Genomic DNA, 16,824 nt, shown 5'->3' with positions numbered 1-16,824 from the left:
GAAAATCCAACAAAACTTTACACTTCACCTCGAAGATCTTCTGTAACTAAGAAATCACTGCATCAAGAGAGTTGGTACTGCTTTTTGTGCAAAGAAGATTGAGTGATAGACATGAGGGGTTGCAGTTTGTGTAAACGGTTTGTGCATGAAGAGTGTGTTGGACTTACCAAACATGACAAACAAGTATTTGTGTGTCCTACATGTGAAGTATAGTGGGATGTTTAAGTAACCGCATGTAGAATGTTTACATATGTACTGGAAGTAGTTGTTCAGTTTGTATGTTTTATATTTGATTATCATGTGGCGAACTTATGGTACATATGTACCCTAAGTTCGCCATTTGTAGACACACAATTTTTTATGTGTATACAAGTGCGCATACAGTATTCTTTGGCTTCACATCCATTTTATGGTGCCTTGATATATTTCTTTTACAATAAAATACCTACATAGTTTGACAAAAAAATATTTCCACATTTTAAAATTAAAAGTTTCTTAAGGTGGCGAACTTTATATTGGGGTTTTGCCTCAAGCCGTGTGTGTTGTATCTTCCCGACTTACCTACTTTTTACATCACTGAGTGTGATCTGTCTCTTTCAGAGAAAACAAGCGATAACAGATTGAGTGACAATGCGTATTAATTACACTTTTGGTAAACATTTTGTTTCAAGAAGAATTACACAGTGCTGACAAATTTTTGAAGTACACTCTAATATCTTTATTTTGTAAACACTTTGACCATTTTTTTTCTAATAATGAATGAAAATTGCTGTGAAACAAGTAAAAGTTGGTGATATTGATATGGCATCAATGTGGAATGATGTTCGCAGTAATGCTCGTTGACATGAAAAGAGAGAATGTGCTAAGACATACTTATGAAAATGCATTTTTAATATTTCATTAACTGGAAACAATTACTTTTCAGTCGAATGTTCATGTTGAATATTCGGAACAAGACGTTTTATTGTTATGAGTGATTGTGATTTTTTTCAAAAGTGAGTATTTTGATATTTTTTTTTGTATTTTGTATTGGTATTATTTGATTTATTAATATATGTTTCCAAGGTTATATTTTTAATAATATGAAGAGTATTGCAAACAAGAATGATAGTTGTGTTGGGTCAGATGCATTAATAAAATGTATTTTATTTTTAATTAATACATAATTAATTAATGTATTTGGCATAACCAACCATCAAATCACGTGTGTTTCCAGTATTTTTAATGTAGCTAATCTAATCAGCCATAAAAAAGTAAATTACGAGTAAACTAACTTCCGGAAATGCAATGTCTGCTTACATAATGATAATATAGGTAAAGAATTTAAAAAAAAACATATATTCTTTTTGTAACGTTTTAAGTGCTAAACAAAGTAAAAAAATTTAATGCGCGTTTTTTTATAAAAAAATGTGTTAAGGTTTTGGGATTTTATTTATTGTATTATTAACAAAAAATTTTGATATATTTTTATTTAAAAAAAAAAAACTTTCCTAAATATAGTGTGTTCAATGTTTGAAATGCTTATAATCAGGAAGTGCGGGTGGTATTTAATATAAGGGTGTACAATTTTCTTTTTTCATGAACCTAATTTAATTTCACACAACTTCTTTTTACTTTAATTTGCCTATGGGATCATTCTGTTGCGCATTTCACTTTTTTTTCTCTCTCTTATGTGGGGCCATTAATAATTTAGTGTTAGCGTCGTACTTTCTTCTACACTGAGTTTAGCACACGGACAGAAAACTACTCTAGGCATATTTCAAAACAAAATTTGTTATTCAAAAACCAAATGTATTGAAAAACTTAACATATTTTAAATATTTCAATTTAAAATTTGCAAACGGCCGCCTTAATTACATTAAAACAATTGAATTTGTTACATCGGGCGAACACCACTGCTATCTAGCGGTGAAACCATTTAATTTGGCAAACTTATAACACTGATCTTCCCAACCTGTAGTAGAATTAACCTTTAATCTTACTATATGACCATGTGGCGGCCATAGAGAAATGACACACACTCACTGTTTGTATGTTTATGACTTGCCTTCTATTATTTTCTAATATAAAAATGATTTTACTCCTTTTTAACTACCATAGGAATGGATTTAATAATTAAATGTATTCAATGTGTTAATCCAGGTTATGAGCTAGCTGTATGGCAAATCTTATCCAAATTCGTTCAGCGGTTCGGGCGTGATGACTAACAAACATTTAAACATCCAAACATCTAAAAATCGTAATATTCAAAATCCAAATTTATTTGTTTATTTATGAAGTATGGGGTGCATAAGTACAGCATCACAGAAACCTATAAAAAAATTAATTCAATTAAGTAGCACTATACACCTTTAAAACAAACAAGATAACACTAATTTTAATAAAAAATTGTATTTAGTTTACCGACAATAAATCATTTATGGTCAACAAATTAATAAAAATGAGTCATTTGAAAGTCATTGGTAAAATTTTACTAAAAAATTGATAAAAATATTATTGTTGCAAACAAACACTTTAAAAGAACAATTTTCAACACAACTTAATTATTAAGACTGCTAGTGCCAACTGTGTAAAACACTTTAAAAGAACAATTTTCAACTCAACTTAATTATTAAGACTGCTAGTGCCAACTGTGTAGGCTAAACCAAATATTCACTCATATCAGGAGGGAAGCCAACAGTTTAGAGGGATGAGAGCTACATCCGAATAATTCCGAAGCTCTCCAAAGTTTTCCTACGATAAACTAACATACCTTAAGTTAACCTCTCGGAATAAAATAAAGAACGATTATTTATTACACTGACCGAACCTAACCTAACATTTTACTTCGGTAAACTTCGGAATGTTCGGGTTGTGGTTGGGGCTTTCATCCCTAAGAACTAAAGGCTATCGAAATTTGGAGTTTTACTTCATGCTAACAACTTAAAAAAATAACATAAATATCTGACATTACATGTAAGGTACAATAATGTTTATTTTAGTACCATTGAACATAATATTTCAAAAGAAAGTTTTAACAAGTGTAATAATATAACCAAGAGCAACGAGCCTCCATTCCGTGTTCGAGAAAAGAAACAGAGGAAGGGCGCTCGTCACCTGGCGGCCACAGTTGGCAACAGCTCGCGCGGCGACTCGCTAAGCGTGCACGCGGCTCGACGCAGGGAATCTGACGCTATCGCCGGCTGTCCTTGTCCGCGCGCCAGAGCTCTCCGCCATCCTGCACGCACACAGAGACCTCTCTACCACCACCTGCAGGCATGCTTCCCTTCTCACATTATTATCTGTTTAGTAAAATACCTACTTAAAGTCCAATTAAGCTTCAGGGTCCCCCCCCCCCAAATTATAGTATATTAAAGTATTAAAGTAGCTTGGCTTCTGAGTTATAGCCGTATCCTTGGCGAATAATTCACCGACGTTTCAGTGAATTATTCGCCAAGGATACGGCTACAACCCAGAAGCCAAGCTTCTTCAGACAATGGCCATGAAAGCCTGCGAACATACATTAAGTATTGTTTTTTTTTATGTTGTATTTTTCACATAAAACTGAGGATTTTATTCTAGTACGAACACTTTCGGTTACTTTTTATTTCGACGCACACAATATTCAACAACAAAGTAAAACTAGACTGCATAAAAAAAATCAGCATCCAATCCAACAATTGCAAAATATTTATGTTCTAAAGTAACTTGCACATTGAACACAGATGCACATCACCTTGATTTCAGTCATTATTTAGTTGCATTTACAACGAAAGTGGAAATTCTTAACAAATTAAAATATGCAACTTAAATGTAGTAAAACTTGCTTAATACGTACCCACAAAATATGTTTTCCCGTTTGTAAATGTTTAAATAACACAGGTCTACGAAAATACTTTTTTGAATTTTGATTTCATGAAAGTGGCATATCTTTATGTTTTTGGGTGTGCTGGAACCGAAAATGAAGTCGTTTTTCTCCTCCATCACGTACAGGTTTTTATCAAAACCATATAACATAATAGCAGGTGTGTAGCATGCATGCATGCATGCATACATGAATAAATTACACTTGTAAAAGGTTGTTTTTGTTTATAATTATAATTAATTTAATTGATAAATTTAAAAATATATAAGGAAATAAATAATTAAATAAATACATAAATAAACTTATATAAAAAAATGATATGGTGTATTTAGTTGACTTGTAACGAGTAGTGTATGTTTTTTCGTAAATGCTAATTAAAATTAATAAAAAATATATATATATTTCCAAAGTATAAAATAATTTGTAGTTATTAAACTTGTAACTGCTACAGTTTTTTTCAGTGAATGTTTTCTTTATTGCATTTCTCTCTCGCAGTGGGTAGTGCAGGCATGAAGCTCCAGGCACAACCTGTACAGACAGGAAGGTACTTCTTGTCTGACCTCATCAGTCAGTGTTGGAAGCTAAACCGGTTTAAACATGTTATATCTGGACTTTGGGGCCCATGTGGCTGCTCATTCCCGCAGTCAGCCAGTCGAGTTGTGTTAGTGAAGTGAATACGCGTAGTTGCGTGCAAGTGGCTACAAAAGTTTGTGCGTTTCAAACTGGAATTGTCAAAGATGTCTCATCGTCGTTGTGTTACCAGTCCAAACTACTTCTGATTTATCTGTGGTGAGTACAGAATCAACAAAATATAAATCATTTCGTCAAGAAGTTATATTATGCATATTTCAGGTTAAGAATAGGTGATCAAGATAAAGTGTGAGCTCCTCACAAAGTATGTCATAGCTGCATAGAAAAACTTTAATTGTGTTACAAACGAGAAGAAAAATCGTTTAGTTTTGCTATCCCAATTATGTAGAGGGAGCAAAAATCCATGACTGTTTTTTTGTAACTGTGATTTTCAAGGTTATAATTCCAAAAACCAGAAGCTTATTAACTACCCTAATCTTGAATCTGCTAGTCGTCCGGTACCACACGGTCCGGAATTGCCAATTCCTCAGCCTCCTGATGACTTGGACAGCCTTCAATGTAGAAAAGTATGAATCAAACAGTGATTTTGAACCAGACAATTCAGATAACGAACCGCAGTTTTTTTCACAACAGGAGTTGAACGACTTAGTGCGAGATCTTGGACTTTCGAAAGATGCTACTCAGTTACTTGGCTTTCGCCTTATAAACAAAAATTTATTACAACCAGGCCAATCTTTTTCATGGTTTCGACATCGCGAAACAGATTTTGTGCCTTACTTTGCACAGGATGAGAAACTTGTGTACTGTAGTAAAGACATTCCTGGACTGATGTGCCAATTTAGTGTACAATATGACTCAAATCAATGGCATTTATTCATTGACTCGTCGAATAGAAGTCTGAAGGCTGTTTTATTACACAATGGCAATACATATGCCTCAGTGCCTGTTGAACATTCGGTACATTTTAAAGAAACATACAAAAATTTTGCATTACTTCTCGACAGAATTCGTTATAATGAGCATAAGTGGTATATCTGTGGGGACTTAAAAATAATCACCATACTGTAAGGTCAACAATCTGGGTGCACAAAGTTCCCTTGTTTTTTTGTGCTTATGGGATAGCTGTGACAGAAATTCCCACTGGAAAAAAAGACTAGTCATCAAGAGATTTTCTGTTGCCAGGCGAAAAGAATGTCCTTAGAGATAGTTTGGTTCTTTCTGACAAAATCTGCTACCTCCTCTACACATAAAGCTCGGGTTTATGGAACAATTCGTTAAGTCTCTCAATCAAGCAGGTGCATGTTTCAAGTACTTATGCTCCGTGTTTCCTGATTTAAGTGACGCCAAGCTGAAAGAAGGGATCATTGTAGGTCCAGACATGAGAAAACTTTTCGCAGATGCACAATTTGTTCTAAACGATGGAACGTAGGTATCAAGGTAGGTGGAACATGAATATTCTAGCGGACTATTGTTGGATGCTACATCGTGATTCATCTGAAGCGTCCTATACACGGAGGCGCACACGCAGAACTTACCAAGAAAAAAAAACTTTTTTAGTGAAATGATTGCGTACTCTGCCACTCTGATGTGTGTATGGACTTATATATTTGGTATTGTTACACATGGAAAAACCTAGAACCGTCAGCCGATTGTGTCCTTTTATAGCAGTTCCTGTCTGTACAGGTTGTGTCTGGAGCTTCATGCCTACAACCCCTACTGAGGGTGATTGATATTAGAATTTATTACTTATAGTTTATTTTAGTATATTGTATTTTGTATTTGTATTAAATTTTATGTTATTTTATGTTATTATATTTATTCTTTAACATATTACCAAACGTTCAAGGGAGAACAAACACTAAACTTTTCACGTCTATTATATACTTATAGGTATACCACACACCCGCTACTATGTTATATGGTTTTGAAAAAAAAAACTGTACGTGATGGAGAAAAACAGACATCATTTTCGGTTTCAGCACACCCAAAAACATAAAGACTAGCCACTTTTATGAAATCAAAATTTTGGTTGTTAGTTTTTCCAATTCAAAACGTTTGCATTTATAGATGCTTCCCGTATATAACGTTCATTATTTAAGAAAAAAATAATGTAATAAAGGATTACTTTACACTCTTAAACTATATTTATCGTTAAACGATGTAAAAAATGTTTCAAAACAAACAAACATGGCCATCAAAACCTTTGCAGTACGACGAACGCTGATACCTTATATTTTTTGACCATGCATATTCTTTGTGAGTTTGTTCCATCTGTACACCATGTCCCTGATTCAAGACATACGTCTGACGAATATACAATAAACCACTAACCACTCGTTGACCTGTTTGCGTGATATGTGACGCAACTGGTACAGTTATTTGAGGTACTAATCACAATGTCATTGTTTGTTGAGTACTGTAGTAAAAAATTTTATATGGTGGACGTAATGACGAATATTTTAATTTAATCGTCCTGCTATGAGTTTCGTTTTTGGCCAGACTTATACCGTATTTACCCGTAAATTGTGTACAATTTTCGTATAGAGTGTGTTAAAATATCATAGTACAAGACTTATTAAAAACTTGACAATGCCGCATGGCAACGCTGCATAGTGCACAGGTTCCTTCAAGCTCCAAGATTGTTTGACCTGCTATTGCTTAAAGGAATAACGGACATATTGCATGTAGTTTGTGATTTTTTATTTTCTTTTTCTGAGAGAAGACGTTGCAATGATTTCCAAAGTTTTGCGGTAACAATCACTTACGCCTGCTGAAAAAAAAAACATAAAATTAATTAAAAAGCTCATGATATGAAAACTCGTGCCATTGGTGGAAAAAAAACTGTCGCGGAAATCATATACGTAATTGGAGGGGGAAAAGTTATTTTTGAGTGATAGTGTTCTTGCAATAAAAAATTTATTTGAATGGTGACAATTTGTAATGTGTGCTTGCTCAGCAATTTTCAATATATTTTGTACATAAAGCCAAATTAAAGAATGCTGTAAAAAAAAATAACTGCAGTGTTTAATATAGTTACCAAAAATGCTAACTGTGTTTGATCTATTTGGCCGCCTAGATGCGTCACTTGCAGAGAGCTAGGGACAACAATTGCCTACGTGATTCCATGCAACTAAGGCAAATTCCGTTCTAGTTTTTTTTTTATTTTACATCAAAATGTGCAATGAAGCTGATAGAGCTGATACATAGAGTAAGATGGGGCAAAAATCCGCGTGGGGCAAAAATCCGCGTGGGGCAAAGGTCCTATCTTGGAATATTTCGTATAAATGAAAACTGTTGGCAACATTGACATAATCAAGAAAAGTGTCGCCATTGTGGTCGTTTATTGCCATGTGTGTCGTGCCAGTGTATAACACCTAGTGAACATAATGAGTTAAAAACTAATTTACTATAATCTGATGTAATTTTGCAGCAATACAAAATAATGTATGTCACCGGGAATAACGATCGGGAAGGATTTATACAACCACAGTAAGAAAGTGTGCTTCTTTATGGTTACTGTGCATTGGTAGTAGTAGAGATTGTCAAACACAGGTAGCAGCAGGAGTCGCGCACAGGCCAGACTGCGCTCTGGGGCAAGCATCCGCAACTAATGACGGGGTAAAGATCCGCACTACGTGTTTCATGCGGATCTTTGCCCCTCGCCCGTGTATGTCTAAAATACATAAATTAAATTGTTTAAAATAATGTTTTAATTAATTAATTAATTAATCAGCCTCTCTAATGTTCAATATTTGTCTGTGGGTTTAGGCACTTGGAGGAAAATGATTTGGCAATATAAATGGTCATTGCATTCCCTTCCTTTTCATTGCAATATCCACATATTTAACTTTACTAACTATAAATTCCCATCTTATCGTGTTTTAATATTGAATAAACTGCGCTCAGTTATTACACGACTGCTTTGGAACATAATAGGGGATATAAAAATCAATTAATGTATAAAACTAAAAATAAATTAATGTATAAAACTTTTATTTTACTTTGTACAGAGGCATTAAAAAGGAAAGCGGAATTCGCTGGTATACTAGCCCTCCCATTAATAGGAAATAATTGATTAAATATTCACAAAGTTTTAAAAATAATCTGAAGACACTCCACATGCCTTTACTGAATGATAAATAACATGTATTTGAATTCCATCATCTGAGAACAAATAATCGTATATTAGACTCTAAAATGCATTCTATATTTTATTTCAGAAACTACACAAGAAAAACAAAAGCCAAGGCTTGCACTCCGGAAATGCTAGCAGTTGCAGAGCACAAGCTTGCAGAAGGCTATTCCAAAAGAAAAATTGCTGCTGAGTTAGGTATCGACGAGTCTACATTGCGCAAGCGTCTAAAAGTTGGGACTGGTGTTACATCTCTAGGCCGGTATAAACCAGTTTTTACAGTTGACCAAGAAGCCGAATTAGCAACCCACTGTAGAGACTTGGATTCGCGATTTTATGGGCTCACTTTGCAGACATTGCGTAAACTCGGCTTGACTACGCGGAATCAAATGGAATCGCCCACCCTTTTGACAAAGCGACGCAAATGGCGGGAAAAGATTGGGCCTATAGGTTTATTGAAACACATAATTTGGCACTCAGAACACCACAGAAGACGAGTCTCGGCCGAATTATGGGATTCAACAAGAGCCAAGTTAAGGTGTTCTATGACAATTTGTCTGTGTTGTACAACAAGTACAAATTCCCACCGAGCGCAATTTTTAATATGGATGAAAGTGGTCTTTCAACGGTTCCAAACAAGGTACCAAAAGTGATTACAAGCAAAGGGAAGAAGCTTGTTGGTAAAGTATCATCTGGTGAGAGGGGCGAAAATATCACAGTTGTGTGTTCTATGAGTGCCAGTGGTATTTTTGTCCCACCTGCAATAATATTTGCACGCAAGCGAATGAGAAATGAACTTCTAGATGGAACTCCTCCAGAAACAATTGCAATGTGTTCTGACTCGGGTTATGTAAATTGTAGCCTCTTTATGCAATGGCTTCGTCACTTTCAGGAAAAGGTGCGAGCTGACATTGATCATCCTGTATTGCTTTTGCTGGATAATCATTCGTCACATTTGTCGCTAGAAGCAATTAACTTCTGCCGTGACCATAGCATACATTTGCTGACACTTCCACCCCACAGTAGCCACAAAATGCAACCACTTGACAGAAGCTTTTTCGGACCACTGAAAGCTTTCTATGCTCATGAATGCAACAAATGGTTAGTGACACATCCTGGAAGAAACATAACTCCCTACCAGTTTTGTGAATTGTTCGGTAAAGCTTATGAAAGGTGTGCAACATTAGAGAAAGCAGGAAATGCTTTTAGAGCATGTGGGATCTGGCCTATCAATTCTGATGTATTCACGGACGAAGACTTTCTTCCTTCTAGTGTCACTGATTTCGCACAAAATAGTGAACGTTGTAGTGAAGAAAGTAGAGATAACAGAGCAGAATCTTTTCAAGTGGACAAAGAAGTTGACTCAGAACAGTCAACGTGTCAAAAAACTCAAGATATTCGTAGGTCAGTTCCTAATGTGGACGATCCTAATCCGGTGACTCCTCCTTACACATGTGAACCATCAATAGTCTTAGACACAAACAAGCCAGGTTGCTCAGGCGCTAGAGCTAGAACTCCAGTTTCACCAAAAGAAATCCTTCCAATGCCAAAGAGGTCTGAGCAAACAAAACGGAACAAGAGAAGCAAACATTCTGAAATAATATCCAGTTCGCCATACAAAAATAAAATGCTTGAAGAGCTGAAAGAAAAGGAGAAAAAAATTGCTGATAAAGACGAGCGAAGGAAACAACGATTTGGAGTGCAGAAAGGAGGTGTTAAACAAGTAAAATCAGCCATTCAGTCAGACAAAATACAGTGCCCAGGCTGTGAGGCATTGTATGAAGACCCACCTAACGAGGACTGGATCCAGTGTACTTCATGTGAGGCATGGTGGCACGAAAACTGTAGTGCATATGAGGACACACTCAACTTTGTGTGTGATTTGTGTCAATGAAGCTCCAGAATTGAACCTGTCTGTAAACTACTAGATAAATGTTGTATTTGTCCCGTCACTATGTCAATGCTGTTACTGCATCTGTTCAATTTTTTATTTTATTTTATGCCAAGGCATAAATGAGAAAAAATGATATTTTGCATACATTGTGTAAGTTGAAGTTATATACGTTCTACTATGTCTTCTATCGTTAGTCTATTGCCATTGGGTTTCTTAACTTTTCATTGGTTTATTTAATTTCAAATTTGTAGAGCTAGAATATTTATAATTTTCTATTTAAATATATATTTTAAGAACGATAGAATTTTATTTTGAAATTTTGAAATTTCACATTGTTTTATATATATTTAGGCAATATTTTCAAATTTATGAATTATTTTGTCTATTTAGATTTTTGGACTCTTTTGTGTGATTTTGTAATTTACTGTTTACAACTTCAAATGTGGTGATATTTTACAATAATCATATTATAATAAATATAATGTTTTCCTGTAGATAATAAGTGTTGATCACTGTGAGTTAAGATGTTGAAAGGTGCGGGTATTTGCCACACTCAATTCGGATCTTTGCCCCACTAGTGGGGCAAAGATCCGGATTTGCACATCTATCGATACTTGTAACTTATGAAATAATTCACTTGTTTTTCTACTGTTGTGAATATCACTGAATTGCATTAATGTGTGTGTATTCCGGACATGAAGAGAAAAACATCCTCCTGCTATTTGGACACTCAGAATATCAATTTAAACCTTAAGTGCGGAGCTTTGCCCCATCTTACTCTATGGGCCTTCCTACAGGTACTTGTTACCATTAAAAAAAAATTTGAGAGTCAAGCATCATACAGGTTGCATCAGAGCCTCTGAGTGCCTCCAACGTGTGGTTTTCCTGGTAACTTAAGAAGTAATTCATAATGATTTTGAATAGCTTAAGTCCATAAACACATATAAAAGTTTAATGCTAGGCTTTTTCTAAACGAAACGTTTTTGTGGTAATGGAATCCCCACAAAAAGGTCCTATTTTAAAAGAGAAAGCTGAACAAATAGTGTATAAACTAAGTATGATCTTGGAGTGATTTTTTATGTAGAACTGATCTGTCCTAATTCCTTTTTAAGATATTTTCCCTGTTAATAGGTTTTTAACATCCAGTCCTTTGTCAAATGTTAAATGGGTCACAGAACTGTTTGCTTTCGAAAGCATCATAGTTTTGTCAACACGCTATTGATTTTCGGCCATCATTGTTGTCATGAGGGACCAATACTATTGCTGCTGAAAGCCGATTAATAAAAATAAATAAGCTTTGTATAAATAGCTACAGTATTTATTGCATCATTAAGTAACACACATTGACAAACAAACAACTTTTTTTTTTCCAAACATGATACAAGATACTAGCCACACATAAAGTAACATTGGAAATTTTTACGATTTCAACTAGTTTTTTAGTGAATTGGTACTAAAGGACGCAGTGCTATTACAGTGGGCTTGCATTTCAGAAAACCCTAGTTAGAATCCTGGTCTGATCATCTCGATCTCGGCTTCTCTGTGGGTACCTAAAACCACTCCAGGAAAATGCTCGAATGTGACACGGCCAATTCATTTTCCAGTATCCTGAATCGTGTTTTTCTGTGTTTCCGCATGCAAAGACATGTTCAATTTATGTGTTTTATAGGGCTTCATGTCACATGGCCATCCACAGAGGCGTATGTCGATGAGACATAAAATATTACAGAGAGCTCCGAATAACTGAAAGTACTGACTGAGTGCTCATATGTTTAAGTGAAACCAGGGTGTTAGGATCTAACACCCCGGAAATCAGGCACTCAAGGTGCTGATTCAGGAGCAGGCAGGATAAAGGCTCGCAGAGGGTGTTGTATCGAACACAACTCTTACCTCATAAGACCATTCGGAATTCAAGTAGCTATGAGTATGGAGGGATGGACAGCTGGTGGACGCTGACCTGTTGCGGACCCAGGAGGCTTGTACGCTTATGTGCTACACCTCAGAGAGGGTGTTGGAACAACCTCACGAGGGCATGAGGGACTCGACATGCTCCGTGTGTGGAGGGACGGACAGCTGGTGGACACTCACTTGTTGCGGACCCAGGAGGCTTGTACGCTGATGTACTGCACCTCAGAGAGGGTGTTGGAACAACCTCACGAGGACATGAGGGACTCGACATGCTCCGTGTGTGGAGGGACGGACAGCTGGTGGACACTCACTTGTTGCGGACCCAGGAGGCTTGTACGCTTATGTGCTGCACGTCAGAGAGGGTGTTGGAACAACCTCACGAGGGCATGAGGGACTCGACATGCTCCGTGTGTGGAGGGATGGACAGCTGGTGGACACACTTGTTGCGGACCCAGGAGGCTTGTACGCTTATGTGCTGCACGTCAGAGAGGGTGTTGGAACAACCTCACGAGGACATGAGGGACTCGACATGCTCCGTGTGTGGAGGGATGGACAGCTGGTAGACACACTTGTTGCGGACCCAGGAGGCTTGTACGCTTATGTGCTGCACGTCAGAGAGGGTGTTGGAACAACCTCACGAGGGCATGAGGGACTCGACATGCTCCGTGTGTGGAGGGACGGACAGCTGGTGGACACTCACTTGTTGCGGACCCAGGAGGCTTGTACGCTTATGTGCTGCACGTCAGAGAGGGTGTTGGAACAACCTCACGAGGGCATGAGGGACTCGACATGCTCCGTGTGTGGAGGGACGGACAGCTGGTGGACACTCACTTGTTGCGGACCCAGGAGGCTTGTACGCTGATGTACTGCACCTCAGAGAGGGTGTTGGAACAACCTCACGAGGACATGAGGGACTCGACATGCTCCGTGTGTGGAGGGACGGACAGCTGGTGGACACTCACTTGTTGCGGACCGAGGAGGCTTGTACGCTGATGTACTGCACCTCAGAGAGGGTGTTGGAACAACCTCACGAGGACATGAGGGACTCGACATGCTCCGTGTGTGGAGGGACGGACAGCTGGTGGACACTCACTTGTTGCGGACCCAGGAGGCTTGTACGCTGATGTACTGCACCTCAGAGAGGGTGTTGGAACAACCTCACGAGGGCATGAGGGACTCGACAGGCTCCGTGTGTGGAGGGACGGACAGCTGGTGGACACTCACCTGTTGCGGACCCAGGAGTCGGGCAGGATGGAGGCTCGCACGCTGCTGCGCTGCACCTCGGCGGGAAGCTCTGCCATGGCGGAGATGCCATTATCCTCGCCGGCGCGAGTCCGGGCCGCCACTGCCTCCAGCGCCGACTCCAGCGGCGCCATCACCTTGCCCACGAACACCACCGTGCCCGTCGTCTCGTCCTCGATGAAGAACATGAAGGGGTGCGTGGCGTGGAACTCGCTCGTGCCGCCGAACTTGTTGGGTATGTTCACGACTGCAACATGTTGCCTCGGAGTCACTACACCTGGTGGTGCTTCGTTGACCACGCCACACACGTGTCACCAGCAGCCGCGGTGGTAGAGCGGACAGACAGCTCAACTCCCAACAAGTTTCTCTGGGTTCTGTTCCCTACGGGGCGGGTCCGGACATTGCACAAGAGGGAAACGTGGCGACGTTGTCGTGCTCCGGACGATCCGGTTGATTTCCTCGGGATGCTCATGCTTTCCCCTCTTATTCATTCCGACAATGCTCCATTCTTATATCATTACTCATCGTCATCTTTAGTGATCTCGATGTCAACGAAACACTATAATTATTTGAATCATCCTTTTATTTATTCAGTTGTTGATCTATTATAATTTGAAGGTATTGTTTTACGCATGGTTATGCGCAGTCTTCAATCGGTCCATGCTGTAAGGCCTTTAGTGAACTAACGTCAATTTGGGGAAAATAACCTTCAAGAGTGCATGTTCAAACAAAACGTGGAGAAAAAAAAATATGTTTTCATGGTTTGGTAACCATGTGACACATCGGTTATAATCATATTTGAGAAAAAATTTATTTTTAAGATTATGTTCATTTATGTCACATTATTTACTGATAGCGTAGTAGTGTTGGAGGTAGCAGGTTCAAGTTTAACGATTGGGATTGTCTGTCCGCCATATTAGTTTGTGACATCACGACTGCCATTTGGATAACTTGATGGTGACCTTTAATCTTGACCTTGAAAATTTTCGAAACATTTGCCAAAATTTTATCAAATTTACTTACAATTCGCCAAAAGAACCCAAAATATTCGGTTTTAAGGGAAAAAATCCGCCCAATAATATAAAATAAATCTGAATAGTATATTATCCACTTTTCAAGATAAAAGGAAAATTGCCGGTTTTACTCCCCAAAAAAGTCAGAGGCTTGAAAAATCCTAAAATAGGCCTAAATTACCCTTTAACCGACCTTCAGTAAGCCTCTGAGGTAATGACTTGACCATTTGGATAATTTCATGGCTGTCATTTTGAGTTATATCACAGCCATCATCTTGGATTCCGAAATTTTGTTTTATAGAACTTTCTGCTATTTTGTTTTCTAAAACTTTTCGCCATCTTACATTATAACGTCATGTTCATAATTTTGGATTATGCCATTTTGAATTATGTCACCATGTTCACCATTTTGAAATTTTATAATTATTTCTAAAAAAATCTGACAAAACATTTAATTTCATAATGTAAAATATTTTAAAATTTTAAGAAAAAAAATACCCTTGCGTCATGGGGCTTGGAGACCTTTGTTGGAACCTGGTGAAGGTAAAAAATTGGTGAAGGCTTCTTCCTCCACAGAAGCTACCAGCAAATTGAACCCCCACCACTACTATAATACTACTACAATATTATGCCAACTAGTACGACTTAATGATGACAATCTTTGATCAGCCATTTGCACATTCTATCTGGGCGGGGATTTTTTAATTGTACAGCCAGTATAAACATTCTTAATTGGTTTAAATTGTTTTAATACTGAGCTTGTTTGATCTTTCCTCAACATCTCTTTGTGTTTGTGTTCACAGCTACAAGAAGCTCGACGAAATGACGTTAGCATACAGAATGTACAAGGGTAAATCAATAAATGATGTACTGAATATTTTGTAAAGTACTACAGCCATGTGGATTTTTTCTAACTAAACGTCTGGCTCCAAACGTACCCTTGCTTATTTCTAAACCTGTTGCAATTTAACAGGTGTACAACTAAGTATATTAAATCAACTAGATCAACAAACCATGAATAAACTGAATTTTCAAAATGATTTCTATGAAACACTTAAAACTTATCTCCTCGATTTTCTTTGGAGCACCAGTAAGTTATTTTAAACAATTCATCCAGGATGGTTAGGATACATGCAAACTGCAGTAGAATGTTAACACAGTGGTGTAACATAAATTTATTTTCAACCAATGATTGATATGAATCATACTTCTTACAGTTGTATATACACTACACTTATGTTCATAAGTAATAAATTAAAAAGATTAATGTGAAAACTTCTATTGTAACCTCAGCTCAGAGATTGTGGATAAAGGCAATATAAGTTATATATGGTAATGTGGTAAGTTGTGGAAAAATAGGCAGACAGTAAAACAGGGTTTAGTGAACGAGTTTGTTTACCATTTTCAGAAGGCTGGAGAAAAGCACTACAGAATTTGTGCAAAATTTTTGAGAATCAACAACTTATTGCTTTGTTACTGGAAAATATGAATCCTATAATTCGTAGTAAATGCAATTTTGTTTCCCGGTCAGTTACTCTGAGTCAGGCAATGGGCAGCTGATGTTGAAAATTTGTACTGTGCCCGACAATATTTTGATTAAAATAAAACAATAAGAAAAGCAGTTGATCAACAGGTTAGTCAGAAAGTAAAAAAAATAAAAAAATGTGGAAAAATCCCAAATTAATTTGTTTTAAATGTAACAGAGTGGGGAACTTTGCAGGTATATGTGTAGAGAAAGAAGATACCACAAGATAATGTGTGGATAGTAGAAAAAAAGTGTATTGTGTGCTGGGAAATTGGACATTTGATAAGTAGTTGTAGAAAAAATAAGATGTTTCAGGAAATTTTCGGGTTTGGTGGCCAAGTGAAAGTGTAAATTTAAAGCCAAAGAGAAGAAGACCAGATTTGGAAATAATGCCCTAAATAGATGTTTTTACAGTACCTATCTATGGAGAGCCAAAATTTTTACTGTACTGGATTTAAACTTCGCATTTCACCACTGTGTGTTGGAAGAAGGGAGTCAGAAATATACGGGCATCATTACCCTCTTGGGGCATTATGAATGGAAAAGGGTACGCTTTAGGGTAAATTTTGGGGCCAAGGTTTTCCTTAATTTTGAGAAAAATCGTGCAGGATACCAATATAAATTTGTTCTCCGTAATTTTTGACGATATTTGTGTCTACTCAAACTCCCTGGAAT

General features: G+C 37.3%; 1 protein-coding gene across 1 annotated transcript in view; it reads right to left on the bottom strand.

Moving 5' to 3' along the window:
• Positions 1 to 2,240: 2,240 nt before the first annotated feature.
• LOC134541736 (serine protease inhibitor 27A-like) overlaps positions 2,241 to 16,824 on the bottom strand; it is a 325,260-nt gene continuing 310,676 nt past the window's right edge. The window contains exons 8-9 of the mRNA XM_063385385.1: positions 13,594 to 13,858; positions 2,241 to 3,217 (exon numbers count right to left, since the gene is read on the bottom strand). Of these exons, the coding sequence (XP_063241455.1) occupies positions 3,136 to 3,217; positions 13,594 to 13,858 (347 nt within the window). The 3' untranslated portion in view covers positions 2,241 to 3,135. The remainder of the gene's footprint in view (positions 3,218 to 13,593; positions 13,859 to 16,824) is intronic.

The sequence above is a fragment of the Bacillus rossius genome, assembly GCF_032445375.1.
Source record: "Bacillus rossius redtenbacheri isolate Brsri chromosome 4 unlocalized genomic scaffold, Brsri_v3 Brsri_v3_scf4_1, whole genome shotgun sequence".
In the NCBI taxonomy this organism is placed as follows: Eukaryota; Metazoa; Arthropoda; class Insecta; order Phasmatodea; family Bacillidae; genus Bacillus; species Bacillus rossius.
Note: the sequence above shows the minus strand (reverse complement) of the source record. Positions and strands in the feature narration are given on the sequence as shown.